We start from the raw sequence: 23,020 nt of genomic DNA, 5'->3' as shown, positions 1-23,020 counted from the left end.
GCCTGTGACAGGGCCTTAAGGCTTTGTTACAAGACTTATGTCACGTGATACCATTGGGCCAAAAAAAGTCGATAGACTTGCATCGGGAAAGAGATCATTAGGTCTTAAAAGTTGTAAAATGAACTAAAAGCCAAATCCAGAGTTATTTTCCACAGCATAATAAACCAGGTTTCCAGTCTTTATGCTAAGCTAAGCTAAGCTAAGCTAAGCTAAGCTAAACTAAGCTAAGCTTACTGTTGCCTAGCTCCTACTTCCTATTCACCATCCACACATGAGTGGTATTAATCTTCTCGTATAGTTCTCCGTAAGAAAAAGTATTTGGGAAAATTGTATTTCTCAAAAAGTCAAGCAGTGTTTTGGCTTCTTTAGCGTCAAGGTGTTTTCACATTGCTACGATTGAGCGCCTGCAGAGCAGTGACAAGGATGCACTTACATTAGTTACAGGAACAATGACTTTAATGAAATTTCAGCACATATCAATTAATGGCTTCATATGTACAATATCATCATTTGAATGATTTGACACAAATAAGGCATTTCAAGTATCGAAAACAACCTACTGGTATCACATTTTTGGTGAATCAATCTGTTTCAGGGTAGCTAACATGTTACCAGGTTCGACTGGTAAAGCCATTTAAGAGGTGATCAAAGGCATACAAGAACAAACAAAATGGTAAAATGTACAGTATCAAGACAAACGAGCTGTAAATGTAAAACATCTTCCTCACATCTGTTTTATCTTTAATATCACATCCTTGAAATCATCACACTTTGGCTGTGTTTTGTGGGGTAACGAGGGAAGATCAAGACTGCATTCAGGTAATTCAGTGATCGTTTTCCACCACCATAAATACACTTCATGTACACAAAAGGACAAACAATGTATGTACAATATCTTTCCTCTTACAATATTTTAAAAAACAAAAGAAAAACCTGAGGGCTGTCAACTACTGTACTTGCTCTGTGTCCTTTGATGTATTCCTCTCCTGTTTGGCGCTTCATAGTGAACATCTGTCTTACTGATGTCTGAGGAGGGACGTCAGATGCTCTTCAGATATTAATCCAAATGCACAGACATTCACGTTCCATCTCAAAGTTGGAAAGAAATGATGAAAATATATTCATTACAAGGTTACGATGAAGTTCCCCGCAGGCATCTTTGAGCGTCAGTATTTTCAGGAGCCTTTGCGCAGGATGTGCTTTATGTATTCTACATCTTTTTACACTTTAATCTGAGAAGTGTTCCCATGTCTTAAAGCAACAATAGGTTCATTGTCTTTGTGATAATTGGTCCTGTGACATTGCTGAAACGAGAAAGAGGATGATGTGAATATCACAGAAATGAACATAGAATTGTGTGTTTCGCCCCGTACAAAGCTTAGCAATTAAGACAGTTATTAATTAGTATACCGGTGTCCCAGTATAAATGAAGAGGCTGACCTGCTGATTAACCTTTCTCCACCGGAGGCGTTCCCTTGCGTCCTTTCTGCAATGTGTTAATATGTTGATGTTGTGTATGGCTGAGTGTTCTGACAAGAAAAAGGAGGAGGAAATTGTGGGGGTTAGACCGTGTTGTTAACCAAGCAAGCACCAGTCGTAGCGCTGTATATTTCTCTCCTACTGTTCCGCTATAGCGTCTTGTTTCCCACGGTCAAGAGAGGTTATCTTACCCTTGTGGTTTTGATCTTGTTGCCGGCGTAACACATCCAGCCCGAGTTGTCAGGGAGCGTCTTGCATTCCTCCCCCTCCAGGCAAGGCTCCATCTCACACCACCACTTCCCAATTACTATGGATGCTACAGGCAACAAAGACAAGAGAAATGGTGATGCAGGTGCCTTTCACCCTAACAGAGTGCAGAAACCAGATGGCACAGCCCGGCACTTTGCAGATAGATGGTCATTAGGCCGGGTCGTCTATTGATAAAATGTGTCATGTCAAAGTTGGCTGTATGTGTCGCATGTATGTACAAAAGCAAAACTGTTGCCCATTACAATGTGTTTTTTCTCCTTGCAGTTATAAATGAATGCGGTTGGTGGAACTGGGTTTCCTTTCATTGACTGAGTGGTTTGGTAGGTGCGACTGTGCCTTGACTTTAATGCACGCCACATTTCTGCCGTCAGGAGAGAAAATTGACTTAAATACAGGGTAAGTAGACAGTAAATGGTTTGTAATGTGTGACAGAGGAAAGGGATCTGTCAGAGCTGACATCGAGCAACCTCATACCACCTCCCCCCCCCCCCCCCCCCCCCCGTCCGCTCACAGATTTCAGTAATATTTGCAAAAGGATTTAAGATAAAAAGCTGCAGGTGAGAGGTTTCCCTCCAATGTGTTTTAGTTTTGTCAGACACCAAATCCATTTCTTACTAGGGATTGAGTCTGTGCAGACATTCGTCAAAGCATGTCTAAAATATCTACAAGGAACCTATGTAATCAACAGCTGCTTTCTTCTGCACTGCTTTGCTTTATGTTTTTCTTTATTTCTGTTCTCTTCCCTGAGGTGTGCTACATTCAGCCGTTGTTTGACTGCTTGCCCCTGCAGATACCTTCTGCTGTCTGTCGGCAAACAGAATTTGAACGTGACATTATCCCAAGTAATATTAATCTTATCTGGGACAAGGCATTGCATGGGTGACTTAGGTTTTCGTTCAAACAAATCTCTGTATCTTTACCAAACATAGCAGATTGGACTGTCTGGATTTGACTTTTTGTATCATACAGAGCACGTTTAGTTGAATTAATTATAAAACTGGAAACCGTTCCAAACAAATATTGTTTCCTCGTGCAACCTTTTTTAGACATTGTGGTTAAAAACAAATTCTTTATCTGTTAAAGTACTCACCGTCGACACATGAAGGTCTGTTTCTGGTGGTTCCTGCCACTTTCCCCGGCAGACAAGAACACTTGACCGTCTGTGACCGCTCCTCAATACGATTCTTATTACAGCATCGATGAGCAGCGATTACTTCACATGTGCCCCCCTCTGATAAGAAAAAAAGAAAGACGACAAAGTGCATTTAGTGACATCTCGAGGGTGATCAAACGGCTTTCTGAGAACATCTGAGCAGCTCACTGTGTAGACATGTGTGGCTCAACATACTGTAGACTGTCATCAATTGTGGAAAGTAACTGAACACATTTACTCAAGTACTGTAAGGACTGCAGTCGGCAATCCTTTTCAGATACTTGTACTTTACTCTTTGTATTTTTAAGCTGCTGTATAACTTCAACTTAATTACAGTTTTGAAGGAAGTATTTTTAGAGTCGTAACGATCAGTCGGGAAATGCAAGAATTTACTGCTTTCCTCTGAACTCATTGAACGATGAATATCTTTGAGTTTTGGACTGTTTGTTGGGCGAAACGAGACGATGTCATCCTGCTTTTTAATTAACTCGATGGATTTTTTACAGTTTTTCTAGACCAATTACATTTTCTCTAATGGTCTCATTTAAATAATATATCAAATATGTCACAAAATTGTGAAGATTTGAGAAAAATCCAAAGACTTTGGTATTTTGAATGAAGTACTTTACATTACATTGCATCTTACATTGCAGCACTCTTACTTTAACTTCAGAAAAATATCACTGACTTCATTTTGAATACCTTTTTAAAAAAATACAAATATTCTAAGGTACCATAATGCCATGTATCTGATGTCCATATTAAGAATTCTATATATTCAAAGGTTTATTTAGTTCAGGGAAAACAACTGTAAAACCAAACACAAGTTTGCTGTAAACAATAATAATTGAATCTGTGAGCGAGTTAGACCCCTGCAGCTTGTTGAATGTTGATGAAGAGATGTGTGAGAGCAGGCAGAAAAAAAAGACATCTATTCGCAGGAAGAGAGGCCTGCTTCAGGGTTATCATGAATATGAACACTGGCTCCACATTGCAATTATCACCAAGCTACTGGCTTTGCCCTGAAGGCTAAGAGGACTGGACTGAAGGGACTCAACCCACCTCAACCGCTGGCCTCTCCCACCCACCGCGCTCAGACTCTCCACATATGAGAGTTGTGCAGCGAAGGACCATCTGACAATTACACCAGTCACAAGATCAAGGAGGTTGTAGAGCGAGGGAGCAGAGAGAGAGGGGGGGGGGGATAAGTAGCCAGTATTTTGCCAGTAAAGTGATTTTGAAGTCATGTTTGACAATGAGCTGTGAGTTTGGGAAATGAGTCATGGCTAGATTTGCATATATCGCTTTACCACATTTGCATGTTTTTCATTTGTGACACCATCCAGGTGTTTTTAGCAATTTCTTAAAAGCAGGAATGCAGCAGTTTAGGAGAAAACCTGCTGCAGTAGTGACGGGAAGCGGCATTGAATCACTGCAGCTCAGTCGATCATTATTTAATCAATGTAAAAGCTTAGTAGTGACATTATTTAGCATATTTACCATTTAAAATCAACATACAATTAATAACACACAATAGCATAGCTGTAAGCAGATATATAAAGACATTTATTCGTCAATAACTTCCTTTATAACTCGTTCTATGAAGCTTCAATATCTGCCATATAAAGAGATTTAAATGCAATATAACACAGCTGTAATCATCATAAGTATATCTAATAATGATAAAATACAATTTGTTCTTGTTCCAGCTTCTTATAATTGAGGGTTTGTGGCTTTTCTGTGTTTTATATATAACTCTAAATTAAATATCTTTGGGGTTTGAGTAACACTTTACTTTAATCCCCCCATATTAAGCATATATAAGCAATATATAAACATTTAACAAATGGTTTCTAACACACAATATCAGTATTTATTAATCATTTGTCAACATATAACTCCTCCTGTGGGAAGTTATAAAGGGGAGAAGTTACTACTACTATATAGCGCGTTACAAACATTTAATAATTGGTTTATATAATGTTTTAGAGTAAAGATTTACTGGGTTGGTCGGACAAAACGAGACGACTTTATTCAGTTAATCGTTATGTCTATAAAATGTAAAGAAATATATATATATATATATCACAAATTACTTATAACTTCCCCCGAGCTAATGCGCAGTAATCTAATAACTTGTTTTATTAAACCAACAGTCCAAAACCCAAGGAGTTTAAATGACGATAAAGAAAAGCAATGACTGTAGTCAAGTATGAAAATTGTTGCAGAATTATTTTCTTGAACATTAACTTATTGTTGCAGCTCTAAAATGGTTTAAAAAAGATGCATTACAAGTTTAGTTACTGCCTATAAATGCTAAATTGGGGGCTAAAATGAAGGGTTTTCATTTAGCTTTGAGTATGGATGCATCAATGTTTTTAGAAAAACTGCTTGCCATTGTAGAGATCGTTGTGTAAGAGGCAATATTTGTTCACAGCCCGCAGTTTCAAAGCAGCCGAACAAAGCCATAAAGTAGCTAAAAGTCAGGGAGGACGGGGAGAGAGAGTTAAGTGTCAGTTTCTGGATATAATTGAACCATCATGTGAGCTCCTGTGGGGATTAACCAGCAGGGCCCCACTTGACCCGCTTGATAGAAGTAGATCAGTGGGCTCGTCACTTTGCATTTTATAAAAAACCTTCTCTAATGTCCGTAAAACTTTAGGAGAAATCAGAATTATGATAAATGCCATTGTTGTTCATTCAGGATTCCTCAGGAGTGTATATTTAGTGCGGTGCCTGTTGGTTGTGAATTTGCTTGTGACGAGGTAAACGATAAGTAGTAATAATCAGAACTAGTGTCAAGGTGTTGATGTGATAACGCAGTTTTAGGTAGCAAAATTAATAGCCACATTTCAATACAGGATGAGGAAACAATTAAGAAAGCGTGTCTTTTTGCTGCTTCTTGCCAAGTCTGTTGAGTTTCTTGGGGGGTAACATGACTCCTGGCTCTGTATTTCAGAAAACATCAACAGCCGTTGGTTTAAATGAAAAATATCCAGATCTTGTATCTGGTCTGGGAGACTGTTGCCTGCCGTCTGATGCACTCAACAAAAGGGCATGTCTGCACAACGTTAATCGTGATGTACCAGTGGAAGCAGTGGGGCATCATTTGAAAACAACAGCCCACAGGGGTTTGTTCTTCTTAATGCATCTCCTTAATTGCATAAGACAGCCCTAGATTTCCTCTTTGATCTATTAAAAACACACTACGCAACAGAATTAACTTGCATTGCTTGTTGCTAGCAAACAGAGCAAATAATCGGGAAACTCTATATTTAGAAATCATCACCTCCGAAGAATACATTAAAATCAAATAAAAATGCAAATCAGCGTGGTATTTCCAGCTGGCAGGTGTACTGGGTACCTTTTTCTTTTATTTTTTTTTTAAACAAAAGCAATATAACACGGTTGAGCACTCTTCAAGTTCACCCATGGTTTCAGCCCGCAAGTACAACACGCTGCATGCTCCGAGACCCCGTCTTTGCATTATAAATATTTCAGAGGGAGACGGAGAATACCATGGCTGGAGATGAACGCTATCATCAGGTAGAGGCTGGAGCCATGCAAGGGTATAATTGTTTTTCTGTATTTCCATTTCCCCCTATTATCAGTGACAAAGTCAGTCTCCCAAATGACAGCTTCAGAGTGTGTGCGTGTGTGTGTGTGTGAGTGTGTGTGCTTGTGTTGTCTCTGCAGCAACATATTTTGATTGACAGGGAACAAGGGTCACACAGAAGTTGTCATCAGTGCGGTCAGAGGTCACACAGAAGCAGAGAGTCTCAACTGGAACGGCCCAGTTTTTTATTGCCATGCTCAGTGCTCCTGCCTCATTATTACTGTGAGCCGGGAAACAAGGTGACCACCTACAACCTGCGCCCAACAGGGCACAGCTCGTTTTTTAAGGGCTGAAAGAGCGGAAAGGGTCAAAACTTTGGTTCTGTTGTGTTTTCTGGGATGATTTTCTCTCTTCCTGGTGTTGGTTTTTAGTGTTGATTTATATCCTGTGCTGAGATTTCTTTTGTTTTGTCTGTTCTGGCTGTGGGAGGGGGGGGGGGGGAAACATCCTCCTCCACAGACTTGTATTTAGTTTTGCAGTCCAAATGTTCTGTTCTGTCTCGTCTCCACTCGTCTTGGTTTAGTCTCGGATTAGATTTGACTTGTTCTTTCACATTGTGGTCCACAGGCCTTTTTGGATGAATTGTACGCTTACAGATATCATGTCCTATTTCTTATGAATTCATATGAATTGTGCCATCTAGAAAAATGTAATTGCACTTGAATTATAAAGTGCTTCGATGCATTTGTTCATTTAAGAAACACTAAAACATGTAAGGGTTGCACGACTGTGACTTTCCTAATATGATTCTAACTCCAATCATTGAATTTAATCGCATGTTGGAATAGAGCATGGATTAAGATAGAGGACCCAGACAGACTGGAGTTGGTGCAGTAAGACAGGAATGTCTGACAGCTTGCTTTAGCGTCAGGTGATGAGAAAATCATTGGCCTCGATGTAAGTTATTTATTCTTGACCTTGGAGACGGCTGTTAAGAAAACAATCCCACCACAAGGTTTATATGTGATGGTTATCCTTTCACTTAAGCCTGACTGCCTCGTCCAAGTCCTGCTTTTATCATTTATAACAAATATTATAAGTAAAATACGTACATTGAAGTCATGCCAGTCTATATTTGAGGACTAACACCCTTATATTTTTATAATTCTACTGAAACGATGCGTGTTGTGCGGCTTTGTTTGAAATACTGAATTCTTACTGCACCAACAAATGTATTCAGTTTTTAATTAAAAATACGTTTTTTTAGGACCAAATTATGTCCATAATTATCTTTTTTAAGATCGTAACTGGAACAGTATGTAACAAAAGTTCAAAGTTACTCCCCCTCGAATAGTTGCAGCAGTAAAATGCTTCTTGCACATTAATGCAACAGTAATAATAATATTTAACACTAGTTTGATGAAAGTACCTTTTTTACTTTTAATAACATTTTAATGCAGTACTTTTACTTGTAACTGAGTATTTTTTACAAAGGAGCACTAGTACTTAAATAAATGATCAGAAAATGTTTTCCAAACTGAAAGGACTTTAAGGATATACTCATTTGTTCCGTGGGGATTGTAGAAACAAGCAAAGTAATTCACTTGCATTATATATTATCTGCTGATTAAACCAAAACAAATATGGAAAAGTTGCATTTAGATTTATTATTGACTCATCTTGTCCCCATCTATCTGGGTCTTCTACTGCTGCCCATCATTAAGTGACTGGTGACTTCTTTAATGTCTGCAGCTCAACATGTAACTGTGTGTTGACATTTGCTGTTATAACAGTGAGAGTGAAATAGCTTTTTCAAAACCTTACAAACCCTGTGGCACACTACACGACTTCTCACAGAGGGATCTGCTTTGTTCAAGTCTACCACATGGACATTTGTCAGAGCACTTAACTGTAATGCTATTATCTATATAAATGACAGCACCTGGCATCAGTAGTGTCTCAGCTGCTGGGTGGAGACTGAGTGCCGTTGAGTCGAAGGTCTCTGGCACAATAAGTCACGCTGGAAGCCAACAACACTGCATCGAAATCGGATGAGTTATGGACAGCAAGTCTGGATGAAGGCAAATGCTATCAAATCATGCATGACATGACCGCGTAGCGCCAATTCTGAATTTCTGCGGATCTGCGGTTCTGCCTGCCTAATGAATGTGAGCAGAGTTCATGTGGGACCAGTAAATGACTCTTCAAACGTGATGTAACAGCCATTGCACAAAGGAAAATGGTCAGTCTATCTCAATAGAAATGTCAGTATGCAATAAGTATGCAATGACTCGCTGTCTGCTGTAATGAGCCCAGATTGTGTGGTTGTCTCTGGAGACGCTGATAGCAAGTATACCGTCTGAAAGGCAACACTCTTTTGCCATCTGTCCCAGGTGTTCAACATGGTTTTGTAAATGAAAAATTCTATATGTGCAATTTATAGAGGCAAGCTGAACATCTATCATTTAAAAAATCCAAGTGAAATATGTGCTTTGATGACTGTAGCGTATGACTGAAAGGATCGGAGGGAGAGTAGTCACTGTTACACTCCATAAACAAACCACATGGAAATCCTAAGGGACTAAATTTAGCAGGTAACCGGTCTCTCTGGGGCTTTGGATTCCAGTGATTGGCAGCCAGTGACACTATTTGTGCACTCTGTACTGTGTGTGCATGCTCACACACACACACACACACACACACACACACACACACACACACAAGTCCCACATGACGATACAACTAATAACTGTGTGACATCTGAATACTGGTAGTCCTTATAACCTGCGGTAAATTATTTTGTAACTAAAAAGTAATTTACGAGCGACAGCGGGCCCTGATTTCCAAACTGTGTTTTAGAGCAGCATGCCTGTCAACCTTTTTTAATGGGAAATGCATCCAAGGTGACCCATAATAGGCTTCACTTTCTCTGTGCATGCTCTCTGCAGACATCCAAGCCAGCAGGCTACAGCAGTTCTGTCGCTGACAGGAAATAGGAGAGCCAGATTAGAGAGTGTCAAATTAATGCGGATGGAAGACAGTGAGAGGTACAAAACATGCAACTGCATGGTGTCAAATTGAATGTCAATATTTTTTATCCCTGCCTTCCGTGAAAATAACTGAAGGCCCCGTAGTACTGTCATTGTAGACATAAATGCTGGGGTGAAAGTGAGTGACATATTGCTCGATAAACTGTGAGGCAAATTAGTTTCAAGGCTAAAGAAAATGCAGAGGACTTGTGTGTTGGCGTAAACAATTGTGAAACGCTTGAGCAAACTTGAGACTTGAATTGTTTTGAGAATTAACAGCTTTTGGGGAAAAGCTTCAGATAGCAAGGTGTCAACACGTGAGAATATTCTTTTCTTAAGAAACTAGGCTCCTTGTTTTATTGCACGTGTTTTTACGTATGTGTGTGTGTGTGGGTGTGTGCATTTGTGTTTGTAGGAGAGAGTGCATGTGCTCGCTGGAGAGAAGAATCAAAACCATTTTACGAAGCATAGAAAGCTACCAATTGCTACTCTAAAAAAAGTCACTGTCCATGACAAATAAAAGCATAGAATAAATATCTTGAAATATGGCTGGTGGTTTTGACAGCGTGTCACACATGGAGGCTGTAAGATTGGTCCTGTGCAGTGGGCCAAAGACGGGTGATACTTTATTGAAATGCAAAATGACTACTCGCCGAGCAGAGCTGCTGTTGTTTTAAGATGCATGAAAACTGCATGGGACAGAAGAAGCATCGAGTAGTAAGGGAATGGTTTTTTTTTTTTGCATTTGCATGTGAGCCTCAAAGGCAGTCGTGTCTGCCACACACACACACACACACACACACACACACACACACACACACACACACACACACACACACACACACACACACACACACACACACACACACACACACACACACATCAAGGGTGATCAAGGGCATTAAATGCTTTTCTGACTCCACAAGTAGGATCCGCACCAGAAAGACGCCAGTGATTATTTGGTTTTTTTACGGTGGAGGTGTGTGGCTCGTTGAGCATGACGACGATTTACTGCACAAGAGCAATCACACAGCAGCCTTCATGTCTATTAAACGCATGTATACAAAGGCACTACGAGATCCTCTTCTTCTTTTTTTTTAAACGAAAAAATAACAATGTAAAAACACGTCTTTCTTGTCGGTGAGATGTCATTCATTTTTAAATGTCAAGCTGTTCCTGTTTGGCAAATGTCCAAAACTGGTATTTCATATTTTTAGATCGCCTACGCTGATAAAATAGTTACATTCAGAAGGAAGCAAAAGAAACGGAGATAGCGTCGAGTTCGAGAGCCTTTTAGAGAACAGCTGCTAGGCTCTGATGTGACTGCTGGCCTTCTCACTGCCAGCCAGACAACCTACACAGGGTGCCAGTGTGCCTGCAACATGTAAACTGTGTAATAATGAATAATATAAAGGCTAAATGACCTTCTGTGCTGTATGATGATCCCTAAAGGGTAGATTGTGATGATTATGCAACACCTGCAAGCTGATAAAAGGGAGAAATTGGCAGGGAGGTTTCGTTACATATTCAGTATGATGCAACCGAGCATATAGTGTCACATGATCGACATTTTGTTCACATCTTACTGCAGTTAATGAAGGTATAGAACATGTCACTGCATGGTGTCATCTTAGCACCTAAACAACATATTATACACGTTTATTTTACTGCTCACCTCATTAAAGTTTGGCTAAATTACTGGATTATCAGAACCTATAATAAAGTATGAGTTGCACATGCTTTTTTAAAATTGTAATTCAATTTGTATCTAGTGAGGCATGACATCATGATGTTCATATTGGACAAAATGTATTTTCCCACATTTGTCCCCCATTGTAACTCTTGCATACTCCAATCTCACCGGGTGAGGTAATCAGATCGGTAGTGTAAATATGGCACAAGACCTATGGCAAAGCAAGGGAACCTGAAATCTGGAATTGAGCCTGATAAACCCAATATTAATTACTTTGCTTATTTCTACCCTCCCCCTTGGAACCAATTAGTAAGTTGAGATGCTTATTTTCAGTTTAATGAGGTCTAAGTAGTGATAATGAATTTCATTTTCCTGCCAAGCATTTACAAATGGGCTTGTGGAACCACAAAGATAATGCCATATGAAATGATCTCTGTTGCAATTTCTATTCTGGAAAGTAAGTATTTCTTTCTTTGAGAAAATCTAAAATAAGGAAATTAGGTCCAATGTTCACCGCTCCCAATACGGAGGATGAATTAATAGAAGTTTTTTCTTCACGCTGATGCCATTTGGGAATGGTAGGTTATTAGTCACATGAAATTGCTCTGAATTGACTGACAGTTTTAACTTTATTTAGAAACATGATGTGTCGCACAAGTGGGTCACCAAATCTTCAAACGCACGTCTAAATCTCACCACAAATGGCCAACAGTGAAGTGACAAAACCCCTGCTCATCGTCTAAAGAGCAGTTGGAGCCTGAGGACTGCCACACCTTTTTTAAACCCTCCAAAAGAGGAAAAAAAAAGCCAAATGGGGACAAAAACGTCGGTGACAAACTTGTTACATCCAAACAGGAAAAGTAGGCACAGGAACATATTTGCGGGAACAATCTGGAGTACACGTAAGACAAAGGTTTGAACTGCCTGATATATTATTTACAAACAGTGGGGACACAACACCACCATTGGTTTACCAGTACTTTTTGTTTCATGGGGAAAATGTTGAATAAAAGAGGAGCAGTGCTCACACATGAACCCACACAGGCTTGTGTAACGACTGACATCAGCAATTACTGTCGAGTGTGGTGACGGTGGGATCCTTTCCATTGTGAGAGCTTGTTGTCGAGGAAGAGGTTGGATTGATATATTTTTTTGGTATTAATCAAGAGAAATTTGAAGTGCTGTCTTTGTGTCGGGCACAACATTTACTGTAGTCGGTTATCCTGCAACTCGGTGGGTTTAAGGGCTGTGACTCGAAGACTGAAAATACACACCGTCCAGGTACGGTGCTGTAAAGTGCTTCGGATTAGTGGTGTTCACTTTCTTGTCATTGGCTGCGGTCAAACAGTCTTTTCTCTAGAAGGTTCTTAACTGAGTGAAATGACCCATGAGCGTCCAAGTGGCAGCCATGATAAGAGCTGGTCGAATTCTCTAAGGTGCTTCTTTTTCTTATCTCCTTTAGCATAGGGTACACTGGACAACCCTTATGGAAAGGAAAGTAGAGAATGTTGTCCCACAATTCCTTGCGACAGCAACATTTAAAGTGATAAAGCAATAACATCCGCCGTCACATAATAACGTAGCCTAGTGTAAGTGAGGATTCTCTGAGCACCGTGGTTATCCTCTGCTAAGTCCTTTTTTATGAATTGCAATGGAGAACGTATTGAGCATAAAAGCCTCTGTGCGTGCGCACGCGTAGCTCACGCCCCTGTGACGCTGTATTGCACGAGCATGAACACAGCTTTAGTATCATGGAAGTATTCCTGAAATACAAGGGTACAAGCTCAGGACCCATGGACCAGAACTTCAGCGTGAAGTGACTGAAAGTAACTCAGACGACGACTCAGACGACGACAGGAGACAAAGACAAGGAGACAAAGACAAGGAGACGTGAAACGGCTAAAAAGAGACAAAATGAATAAGAAGAGAAGCAAAAAGACCAAACGAGGCGAAACAACTACAAAGGGTGTCCTGCCGTTTACACGTCTGTGTCCAGGGCCCATTGGATCATAATCTATCTTTAGGTTTGAGTTACAAATAGCAGCTATTCATCAATATGACTTCAGAGGTTATTTATTTGGCATTCATTTATTACACTGAATAGAAAATGTAACTATTAATATAATTTATTATCACCCAGAAACAGGGCTTTAAACGTGACTCTTAACATTTCATACTCATTTTACAACTGTGCCCCCCCCACCCCCCCCCCCCACCCCTCCCTTCGCTTCTTTACAGCTGTGTCCCTTTTTAAAAGTGTCTCAACCCGCCCCTGGTCTAATGCAGCGGCACTATTCACAGTAATAAAACTTTAACACTAATTGCCCTAACATCATTATTACACATTTATCAATATGAAAAATTAATGTAATGCTTAAACTCTGTTAGGAAGCCACTAATTTTTATTCAGCTACAGATGGTTCTAAATGTTCTGTAGGCTCAATGACTTCCTAGAAATGTTTAATATGAGCAAAAGCACTCATTTGGTTTGCTGTTTGCACACAACAAAAAGAAAAGTATCCAATAGATGAGCTTTATTTGGGACTATTTCGGGATTAGCTGAACGCTTTTATCAGGACTCAGGGTTTCAGAGTCAACTATCCTTCAGCTATGTCAGCTGTGACAACAACATATTTAGAAAACTGCCACTAAACAAAACAAGGGTCTTAACATCTTGCTAATGAACTCCAAGACGACGCTCTGCTTCTTGTACCCGACGGCGCACAGTGGTTTGAAATGATCAACTAATAATACCATTCTGAGTCTAACTGTGTTCTGCTGTTATTAAAAAGCAAACATCGCTTAAATACAGGCCTCCTTTTTTTGTGAGTCGTGATCATTTATTTTGTCTGGCGGCTGCAATTCATGGTAGCAATGAGCAAACATAAATGTACTTCTTAATTTGGGTTGTAACAGTATGTTCCCCATCAGCTATTTGGAACAGGAGTTAGTACACAAAGTGTTTCAGCTCACTCTATATATATATATAATAATACATTTTATTTATAGAGTGCTTTTAAAAAAGGTACTCAAAGACTCTTTACAAGTACATATAACATTAGAAATTACATTAAGAAGTACTCAAGTATTGCACATTGAAGTACCTTTAAGTAAGTAATGAAATGTTATGCTATGTTATTCTTCTACTCTACTATATATATATATATATATATATATATATATATATATATATATATATATATTTACAGTTTACAACTTACCCGTAAAGATTTGTACGTACGTTTTGAACCATAAAAGTACCATAGTTCTTTAGAGGCATAAGGTCAATGTGACACCCGTCTAATTGATTCATTTTGCGAAACCCTTGAGTCCCTGCTGTTTGTCAAACTATTTGTAAATAACAATTATATTGCGTCAGAACGTTGAACTTGTTTTAAATCCTTTTTCCGTAGCCATGGTAGCAGCGAGACTGAATAAGTCTGTCGGTCGGTCTATCCATCACTTTGGTACAGAAGGAAATATCTCAACAACCACTGGATGGATTTCCAAGAGATAAAGACAGTCATGGTGTCTGGAGGATGAAGCCTAATGACGTTGGTGATGCCCTGATTTTTTCCTCTAGCTCCACCATGAAATTGACATTTGTGAATTACAGGTAAATATCTTAACAATTACTGGATGGATTGCCATGAAATTTGATGATTCCTGAAATATTCTTCTTGCACCGTCATCTGTTGTTTCTATGCTATGTTGTTGTTGTCCCGTCCCCCCCCCCCCCCGCGCGACCTCAAGGATAAGCAGGTTTTGCTAATGGATGTGATGCGCTAATGACATTCCCATCAGCCACAGATGCACTTTGTGTTTAGTGTTAATTGGCAACTAAGATGGTGAACATGTTGCTCATGTTAGCCTTTAGCTCAAAGCAAGAAGTGCTAAAGTGCAGCCTCACAGAGCTGCTAGCATTGTTCAGGCCTCTTGGTCTTCTTCTAATATATAATATTGTGTATTTCCGGGAATGCGGTTAGAAGGTAGTGTGTTGTTGTCTTGTTGGCCTCATTTTGTGCGACGTGCGACATGTGATGTTATTGTCACTTGTGACAGGAATAAAGCACTGTTTTGAAATTGTAGGGTTTTGGTGACAGTAACGTTTAAAAATGAAGCCATGCCCGATGACGAGTATTCTAGACATACATGGAATACAATAGGCTATGTTATGATATCACTATGGTCTGAAAGTACTTACGCTAGGAATGCGTTATGCATCTGTTGGGCATTCACTCTGATACGTTTTGTATAAGTACGTGATACACTATCAACAGGCTCTGTATACGTTCATACACGTTGTATATGCTCATTTTCAGTTTAAAAATGTTTCATTTTGTTGACATATTGGAGATTTTACAAAGGAAATGTTGGATATTTTACTTGAACTGAATAGAATGCTATTTAAATCTGGCTGTGAATGATATATGAACAAAGGCCCTTTTGTAAAAACTTTCAGAATACAGATGGGAATTAAGCTTTGTTGTATTTAAGTGCTACTGAAGTGGAGATTTCTGACTCAGAATATGAGAAAACTGCCTTTAAACATATGTATTGTAAAATCTTATTTCAAAATGGGACTTGAAAGACCCAACGTGTGTATATAGGAATATTTGGAAAAATGCAACACACAAATGTTATTTTATTCCCCAGTGATAGTCTAACTGTGATACGAGCCGTGAACTTTGTCTGCTATTAACACCCCTTTTATTAATGCTTGGGGATTCTGTCTGAGACAAGAAACAGCTGGTGTAGTCTTAAGACAGAAAGCTGGCTGATTAATTAAGCTCTGGGCCACAGAAATTCATTTTGTATTTAAGCGTTGTGACCACAAGCCATAGCCCCTGCACAGAATTGGCTGAAAGACTTCAATTAAACATGCTGTTTAAACAAATATCCACTAGCTTGGAGGAGCTCTCTCTTATGAATAATTCATAGCCTAGAAGAGGAAATAAATGGGAAATACTGAAATATGTAAAACCTATTTGTAGCTGTGAGCATACAGCAATAATTAGGGCACTGATTGTCCCCAGATTCATTTACTTAAGAATATTTTTCGTTCAGGGCTAACTGAGGAAATGACACAAATTGTTTTATTCTGGTAAAATAAATGATACACCGGCAAAGTAACCAAGCTTAGTGTCCTCACTACAGAGACTATAAAGCAAAGGGAATGTACTTTTAAGGCTGTAGAGGAAGTTTCTGATGTTTCAACAGAGTGTTCAGGGGTGCTTTGACGTCACAGTGGCATGTTTTACAACAGCAGGACAAAGTGGGTTTGCTGAGCTCCAGATGTGGAGAGGCCTCGGGCCGAGGCCGCACGCCACTTCCCATTGGCACTGCAGTGGAGCAGCGATGACACTAGTGAGAGCATGGTTGAGAGGAGGTCTATGGGAGGGGTGGAGGAAGATGTATGTCAAAATAATGTGCCTCCAGGATGCATTATATAAGGCTATTATACTGTCAGTGTCTAAAACAGTGCATAGAGGATACAACCTTTTGTTTGTGACAGCTGAAAATCCATTTTTCATGTTTGTTTCATTGTGAGCTTTACCAGCGAGTGGTTTCTTTTGTTGGAGCGCACTGGAGGAAAAAAAGGCCCTGATCCTCTGCTCCTCATTAAAGCTCCTGAAAGGAAGACATGAGGGATTTAAATAGTATTTTCACTCCAGAAAGAAATGAAACTAGAGGACTACTTCATATTTGTGAAGAAAACTGATATTAAAGTTGCTTAATATTGAAATTACAGCAGTGTTGAAAGAGTACATCTTTAAGAGTGGCTGACGGGGCTGAGGAGGGACTATAGCTGCTGTAGAGGACTATCATAGTAGATAACAGTGTGAGGCGAGAAGAAGACAGTGAAATGGATATCACACACAGTAAAGTATTTATAACTTAAGTCTGAATAAATTATAATATACAGTGGATACTTACAAGTGAGTTACTTCTGCTTGTATCGCAGGTTCTGCTGCTCTGAATATCTTATCTTGTTATGCTCGTTCACTCCCAGCTACACGTTTTACAGGAACCACTAGGTAAGAGATTATCTGCACAGTGTTGAGAATCGATGACCTTTCTGTTATGAACAGGTTGACCCCGTTAATGGCAGTAAAACCATGGGTAAGCAAGGCCACCTCAGGCAGCCGCAATCTACTTTTTGCCATATTCTCTGTTATCACCTGCACATTATGCACTGCATTACAAATGGAACAATTTCTTCCACAGGAAATAGGCTGCTGCTCAACACATTCTGCGCACCTTTATTCCCTCTGCAGTGAGCATATATTTCAGTCTTTACAAGATGGTATGCAAGAGCCGAGATGTTACTCCTATTTTATGAAGAAAAGTGCCATTTGTCACAGCTGCAAAGTATATTTTCTTGTTTTCAGTAGTTGGATCACGTTTTTAAATGGATGCAAGTAGGAGGTTATTATTTGTTAAGCAAGTCAATGTTTTAGACAAGGAGAATTTTCTTTCTTGACATGTTCAGGGGTCGTGAAATGCATGACCCCAAAAGCAACATCCCTGCCCGGCGCTTTACGGATGCATGACAAACACAATCTGTTTGCGTTTGTGCACAGTTCATGCTCTTTGCACGAAAAACATACAGCACCTTTTTACGAATCATACCGCAGAGAGCAACACTGCCTGTACTAGCAAGGCAGAGAATGGCTGTAAGCATATCTAAGAGAGTGGCAGGCAGCAATCTGTAAGTAGAGCTGTAAGCTGGGAAGCAGGCTGCCAAATCACTGAGCACACACAAGCACCTACTCAAGGGTCATCCAGCTAATGGACTTCTGGACACGCATTCGTTGCAATAACGCTGTCAATATCTCGGTGCGTGAGTGGAACAGTTACTTAAATGCTGTGAAATGAAATCATCACTGAGAACTTGTTTGGAGTGAGCAACACAAGGTTGCTGCTAAATCTGTAATCTTCCTGTCTCGTTCCCTTTTCACGCTACAAATGTTTTTATTTACAACTAATCATGTGTCTGAACATCAGGTCACAATTTAGCTCGTCCCAAAGTCACTACATGTGATTTGACTTGGTTTTCGAAACAACATCCCCCAATAGGTCTAAATTTCTATTGGCAAGGACACAACTGATCTCTCGGCCTCTGTAATCTCGATTTCCGGCGGTAATACCAGTCACCGTGAACTTGTGGCATTTCGCTGCCTTTAATGATTGGCCCAATGGTCTGCAACCAATGGCCTTCTTGCCACCAATTCATGACCCGTCAACCCCAATCCTGCCACCAATCCAACAGGCACACAACACACAGCACAGAACAAATGTCCCAGTGTCAGAATCAATCCAGACAGGCTTCCCATCCTCCTCTCATAAAACTGGCATCTCATTTATCCAGCAGTGAGGACTAGCCATACCATGGTAAATGGAATGACAGGGTATTTACACTTTTAGTGGCAGAGGGTCCTGAAGGATATAAATTGTTCACATTGAACAAATCTTCTCGCAAGAGATACCTGAATGCACATTTGAAATATTAATTCCATTTCCTTTTTGTTGACGTGAGACCAATTCTTCGAAGATATATTATTTGTCAGGGTATTTTTATTTTTTAAATGTCTTTTTCTCCTCCAATACGTGTGTGGACGTGAGTAATTGAAGGTGTTGGAACAGGAAGTCTTCTAACTCAAAATATTGAAGTATTAAAAAGACCCCTTGCTGATATGCTTGAGGTAAACCGGTGCGTAGAGGAAATAACAGACACCAAGGACCTGCATGCTCATGCAGCTACTTCTCCCTTTGAAGTTCTGACAGCATTTGGCTTCCTCTCCTCTGTTGAATCTTGAGATCATAATTATTTACCATAACCACGGCGCAGATCCGCCTGATGAAAACAAAAGTTCAACCGCAATGAATCGGTCATATTCTATTCAGTGCAATTTCACAGGGACTGCAATCGCACAGATCAAATTGAGAAGGAGCAGTGTAGCATGAATATCAACTGTAATAGCTCAAGAAGGAAAGCGCAAAGGCAATTATTGTTTATCTTTGTGATCTTCAGAACAGAAATCATGATATCAGGACCAAATCTTAATGAAAAACAGCCACTGTACTATGTGCTGGCTAAATAATTGGTTGTTAGTCCAAGCTCAACCGATAATGTATCAAAACGAAAGTAACAAATATAAACCCAGAGCGAAATAAAGTGTTATTTTCAGCGAGCTTGTGACAATCTAATTAAACACATGAGCAACCACACCCAGGTTGCTACAGTAACATAACAGTACTCGAGGGGCGATAGCAGCAACTGAAGTGATGCCACCGAAAGAAAATATTTGCTTCTCATTTTGATGGTTTTAAGAGATCTGTAGTACCCAGAGCAGGAGAGAAAGCCCCGAAGGACTCACCGATCATGTGGATGGTGGTTCGTCCGGGCCTCGTCCCATGGTGCTGTTGGATGGTGTCGTAGAAAGTGGCCTGACACAGCTGAATGGCAGTCACACTGACCCAGAGGCACAGGCAAAGCAGCCAGGACATGACAGGACACATCTGTTAAGGACCGGCAGAGGTGGAGTCAAACAAAATACATCATGTTCTCAACCTATGACCTTAAACCCCCCCTCTCCTCCCCCACCCTCCCAGCAAGCACGCACACACACACACACACTTCTGGAGTCGTTATCAAAATGTAATACATTTGTACCAAAAACTCTGCTCTATAATTGGCCTTAACGTTCCTCAGTGGAGTCTTTTTAGTCATTTAGTCATTAGCATGATTATATAAGTATGACTTCTTCAATGTTTCGTCTTCCTAGTTTGCCCTGTCTTGTCCCGGAGCCACAACGCTGCAAATGTGGAGTGATCCCTGGGGAGTTTTTCCCATGCAGCAGAGATTTCCCCTGACAGGCTGACTCCCTTCAACTCCTGAGCTGTGCTCCTGCCTCAAAACCTAAATCAAACTTAAAGAAAGATAAGATTTTGCAAGCAGTTGGCTGCTGAGGCTTTTCTGTATCTGTCAGAATAATGTGACAGTGACACAGCAGTAATAGGAATCAAAAGCCTTGTAATGTTTCAGCATGCTGTTTAGAAAATTAAACAGTGAGGAATGCTGGCGGTCATAGGAAAAGGGTGGCTGTGATGGAAATCAATGAAGGAGAACATACAAAATGTTTCAGGCCTGAAATACATTTTGTCGTTTAATTCACAGCAAACTGCCAACAAGCATTAGATTATTAACCATCTTTTTTTTTAAATGCATTAATTCATATCATAACCCAATAATAACATTTATGAGATTTATTTGGATTTAATTCTTCAACATTCTTTTGAATTTGTTTTTAGTGCATACAAACTTATCAAGCCTTAGGAAGGAAACGTGTGCATTGCATCGATAAGTACTATTAAGGTCCTAAAAGAAGTGCGTTCTCCAGATTCAACTCCTGAGTACAGAATACTTTCCAGCCCTTTCACGTGTTCATTGTGCCTTTTAAGCATTTAAATAGCAAACGATAAAATAAAATAGCAAAATATCTAAATAAACATCTTTTTCAAATGAAATTCTCTATATAATCAATATTAAATCTTATCATGCAATAATACGGAAAAAATACATTTTGGTTATCTCCACCGTGTGCAATTGAATGGAAATACATGGACATTAAATATAAACTGAATATGATGGTAAATGTATGCTTTGCCAGTTTTATGCAAAAAGGTAAATCTCTTCACAATGACATGATTTATTTTTTGCCCAGAGTAAAAAAAGAGGAAATTCTTACCTGAGCAACCCAACAAAAGAGTATATAAATATCTCAACAGAATGACATAAATCCATCCATAATGCTGTTCATGGTGATCCCATCCAGTAACTCTGAATTTAGCTCGAGGAGGGAACTCCAGTGACTCTGCCTCCCTGCTCCAGACTTTGATAGCAACAGTCCAGTGATTCAGAAATGACCGTCAAAGCCGGAGTCAGAAAATAGATTTACAGCTCTTTCAATTCCACCTTTGAAATATCACTGCTTTCCCCTTTAGGATCTGTTCCCACTGACACTGAATTCATTTGCCCCTTCGCATTTATAGGCACGTGCGGAGTGCTCCTTAATTAACTGTAGTGGAATCTCTTCTTTCAGCGTCTGCATCCTTCCAGTGAGAGGCAGCCTCTGAGCAGCGGCTCTCGCTGAGTCCCCCTCAGCGAGCACTAAGAAACAAATGTTCCCGTACAGCCTGCTGTGTGTAAAGACTGTATCACATGTCTTAAAGCCAGACTGCCTCTGGATTAGATGGCTTGGTAGGACTCCACCTGATCATATGCTTCTGACAAATGCAAATCAGGGAAACTGGCACCACTCGCGTCACTGTGACCACATGATTAACAATTATTTACATTTAGAATGGATTTCTTTTTCTCCGGAGGGAACATTTCCTTTTTTATTCCTTTTTTTTTGTTGTTGTTGTCAGTTTCTACTCTGCCCTACATAAAGAGAATTAAGAATTGCTTAATATTTTTGAAGTGATTAAAAGTTATTCCAAGGAACTTAACAAGGAAGTCGGGATGTTATATTACCACATACAAGAGGGGACATAAGTAAAGCCACAGTCCTTAGCTTACCTTTTGTGTTGTTAGAGGAAGGTGCAAAAAAGAAGATTAGGAGAGAACATGTTTTTACAAGTTGAGCAGAAAAGAAAATTGAAAGCGGCTTGTGACGAGAAATAATAATGCCCATTCAGCTGAAGGTAATCTTCACCTACAGTGGGGGAGTTCTTCAGTGTGTGATAGAGATGTAATGGTGATCGTAGCAAAGAAGGAGATGCGAGTGCCGTTATTTGGAATAAATCAGCGCCGATCTGTATGTGTAGGAAACAGCTCCATCCTCCCCATTCCTCGCCACCTTCACTACATGGTGAGCTCTACTTTTGCATTGTGTCTGGATTTTTTATCACAGTCAGGCAGAACATGCCCAAGGCCTGCAGCTCACACTGCCATATCTACAGCATAAAGACTTCACATTTTATTTTTGATGCATGCTCAGGAAGACAGGGTGCATTCCCAGTTCAGGAAGGAGTGAAGAATACCCAGAGTGAGAGGAACAGCAAGAAACTGCTTGAGATGTAGGCACACTACAGCACAGCATTAATGTCTGAGGCTTTGGCAGACTCAACTCTGTGCAGAGGGGATTTGGGACATATAGGAGGATGCCAAATAGCATAAATTGCTGAATTGTTCTGGGCAGAACAATAGTTTCGGAAGATGGGGCAATATGTCTATACAGATAAATGTTTTACACTCTTAACAAGGGAAGCACAAGTAAACTTTACAAAACTGACTCTGACCTTAAATTGCGTTGAAGTGCGCTAAGGCGAGTGTGCTTCCCTGTGACGCCCGTTTTACTTTAACGTCTAGAAATGTCTTCATATTTTAGTTTTTGTTTTTTGTCCACAGATGTCAGTTGCAATGACTCACTCAGCTCTAGGGCTGCAACTCATCATTATTTCATTATCTATTGATCTGCAGGTTATTTTCTAGATTCATTGATTTTTGGTATGGTCTGTAAAATGTCAGAAAATAAGTAATAAAGGTCCATCCCAGTTTCTTAAAGTCCAAGGTGATGTCTTTTATGACACTGTGCCTCAGCACAGACGTGCAAAAGGCTCAACCACCTCTCATAGTGGCAACACACAAAGACTTTATAGTTGTTTAGCCTCTTTTTGTTGTTGTTTTGTGTCTCTTTGTAGTTGTTACGCATCTCTAATTGGTTTTGTGTCTCTTTGTTGCAATCTTCTGTCTCTTGTAGTCATTTTTTGTGTCTTTGTTGTTGCTTTTTTATCTCTTTGTGGTTGTTTTGTCCCTTTTTATATAGTCGTGA

At 39.9% G+C, this 23,020-nt stretch overlaps 1 protein-coding gene across 3 annotated transcripts; it reads right to left on the bottom strand.

The window, feature by feature from the left end:
• Positions 1-438: 438 nt before the first annotated feature.
• LOC115011077 (chemokine-like protein TAFA-1) lies at positions 439-22,037 on the bottom strand. 3 transcript variants are annotated; one of them, XM_029436023.1, is made up of 6 exons: positions 21,906-22,037; positions 19,562-19,703; positions 2,840-2,980; positions 1,671-1,795; positions 1,441-1,529; positions 439-1,304 (listed from the first exon to the last, which is right to left on the bottom strand). In XM_029436023.1, the coding sequence occupies exons 2-5, from the start codon at positions 19,701-19,703 to the stop codon at positions 1,497-1,499; spliced, it is 441 nt and encodes a 146-aa protein (XP_029291883.1). In that variant the 5' UTR covers positions 21,906-22,037; the 3' UTR covers positions 439-1,304; positions 1,441-1,496. The 3 variants fall into 3 exon arrangements, with proteins under 3 accessions (XP_029291883.1, XP_029291884.1, XP_029291882.1); XM_029436024.1 differs by lacking the exon at positions 21,906-22,037 and adding an exon at positions 21,766-21,861; XM_029436022.1 differs by lacking the exon at positions 21,906-22,037 and adding an exon at positions 20,933-21,390.
• Between the last annotated feature and the right edge of the window lie 983 nt (positions 22,038-23,020).

The sequence above is a fragment of the Cottoperca gobio genome, chromosome 7 (genome assembly GCF_900634415.1).
Source record: "Cottoperca gobio chromosome 7, fCotGob3.1, whole genome shotgun sequence".
In the NCBI taxonomy this organism is placed as follows: Eukaryota; Metazoa; Chordata; class Actinopteri; order Perciformes; family Bovichtidae; genus Cottoperca; species Cottoperca gobio.
Note: the sequence above shows the minus strand (reverse complement) of the source record. Positions and strands in the feature narration are given on the sequence as shown.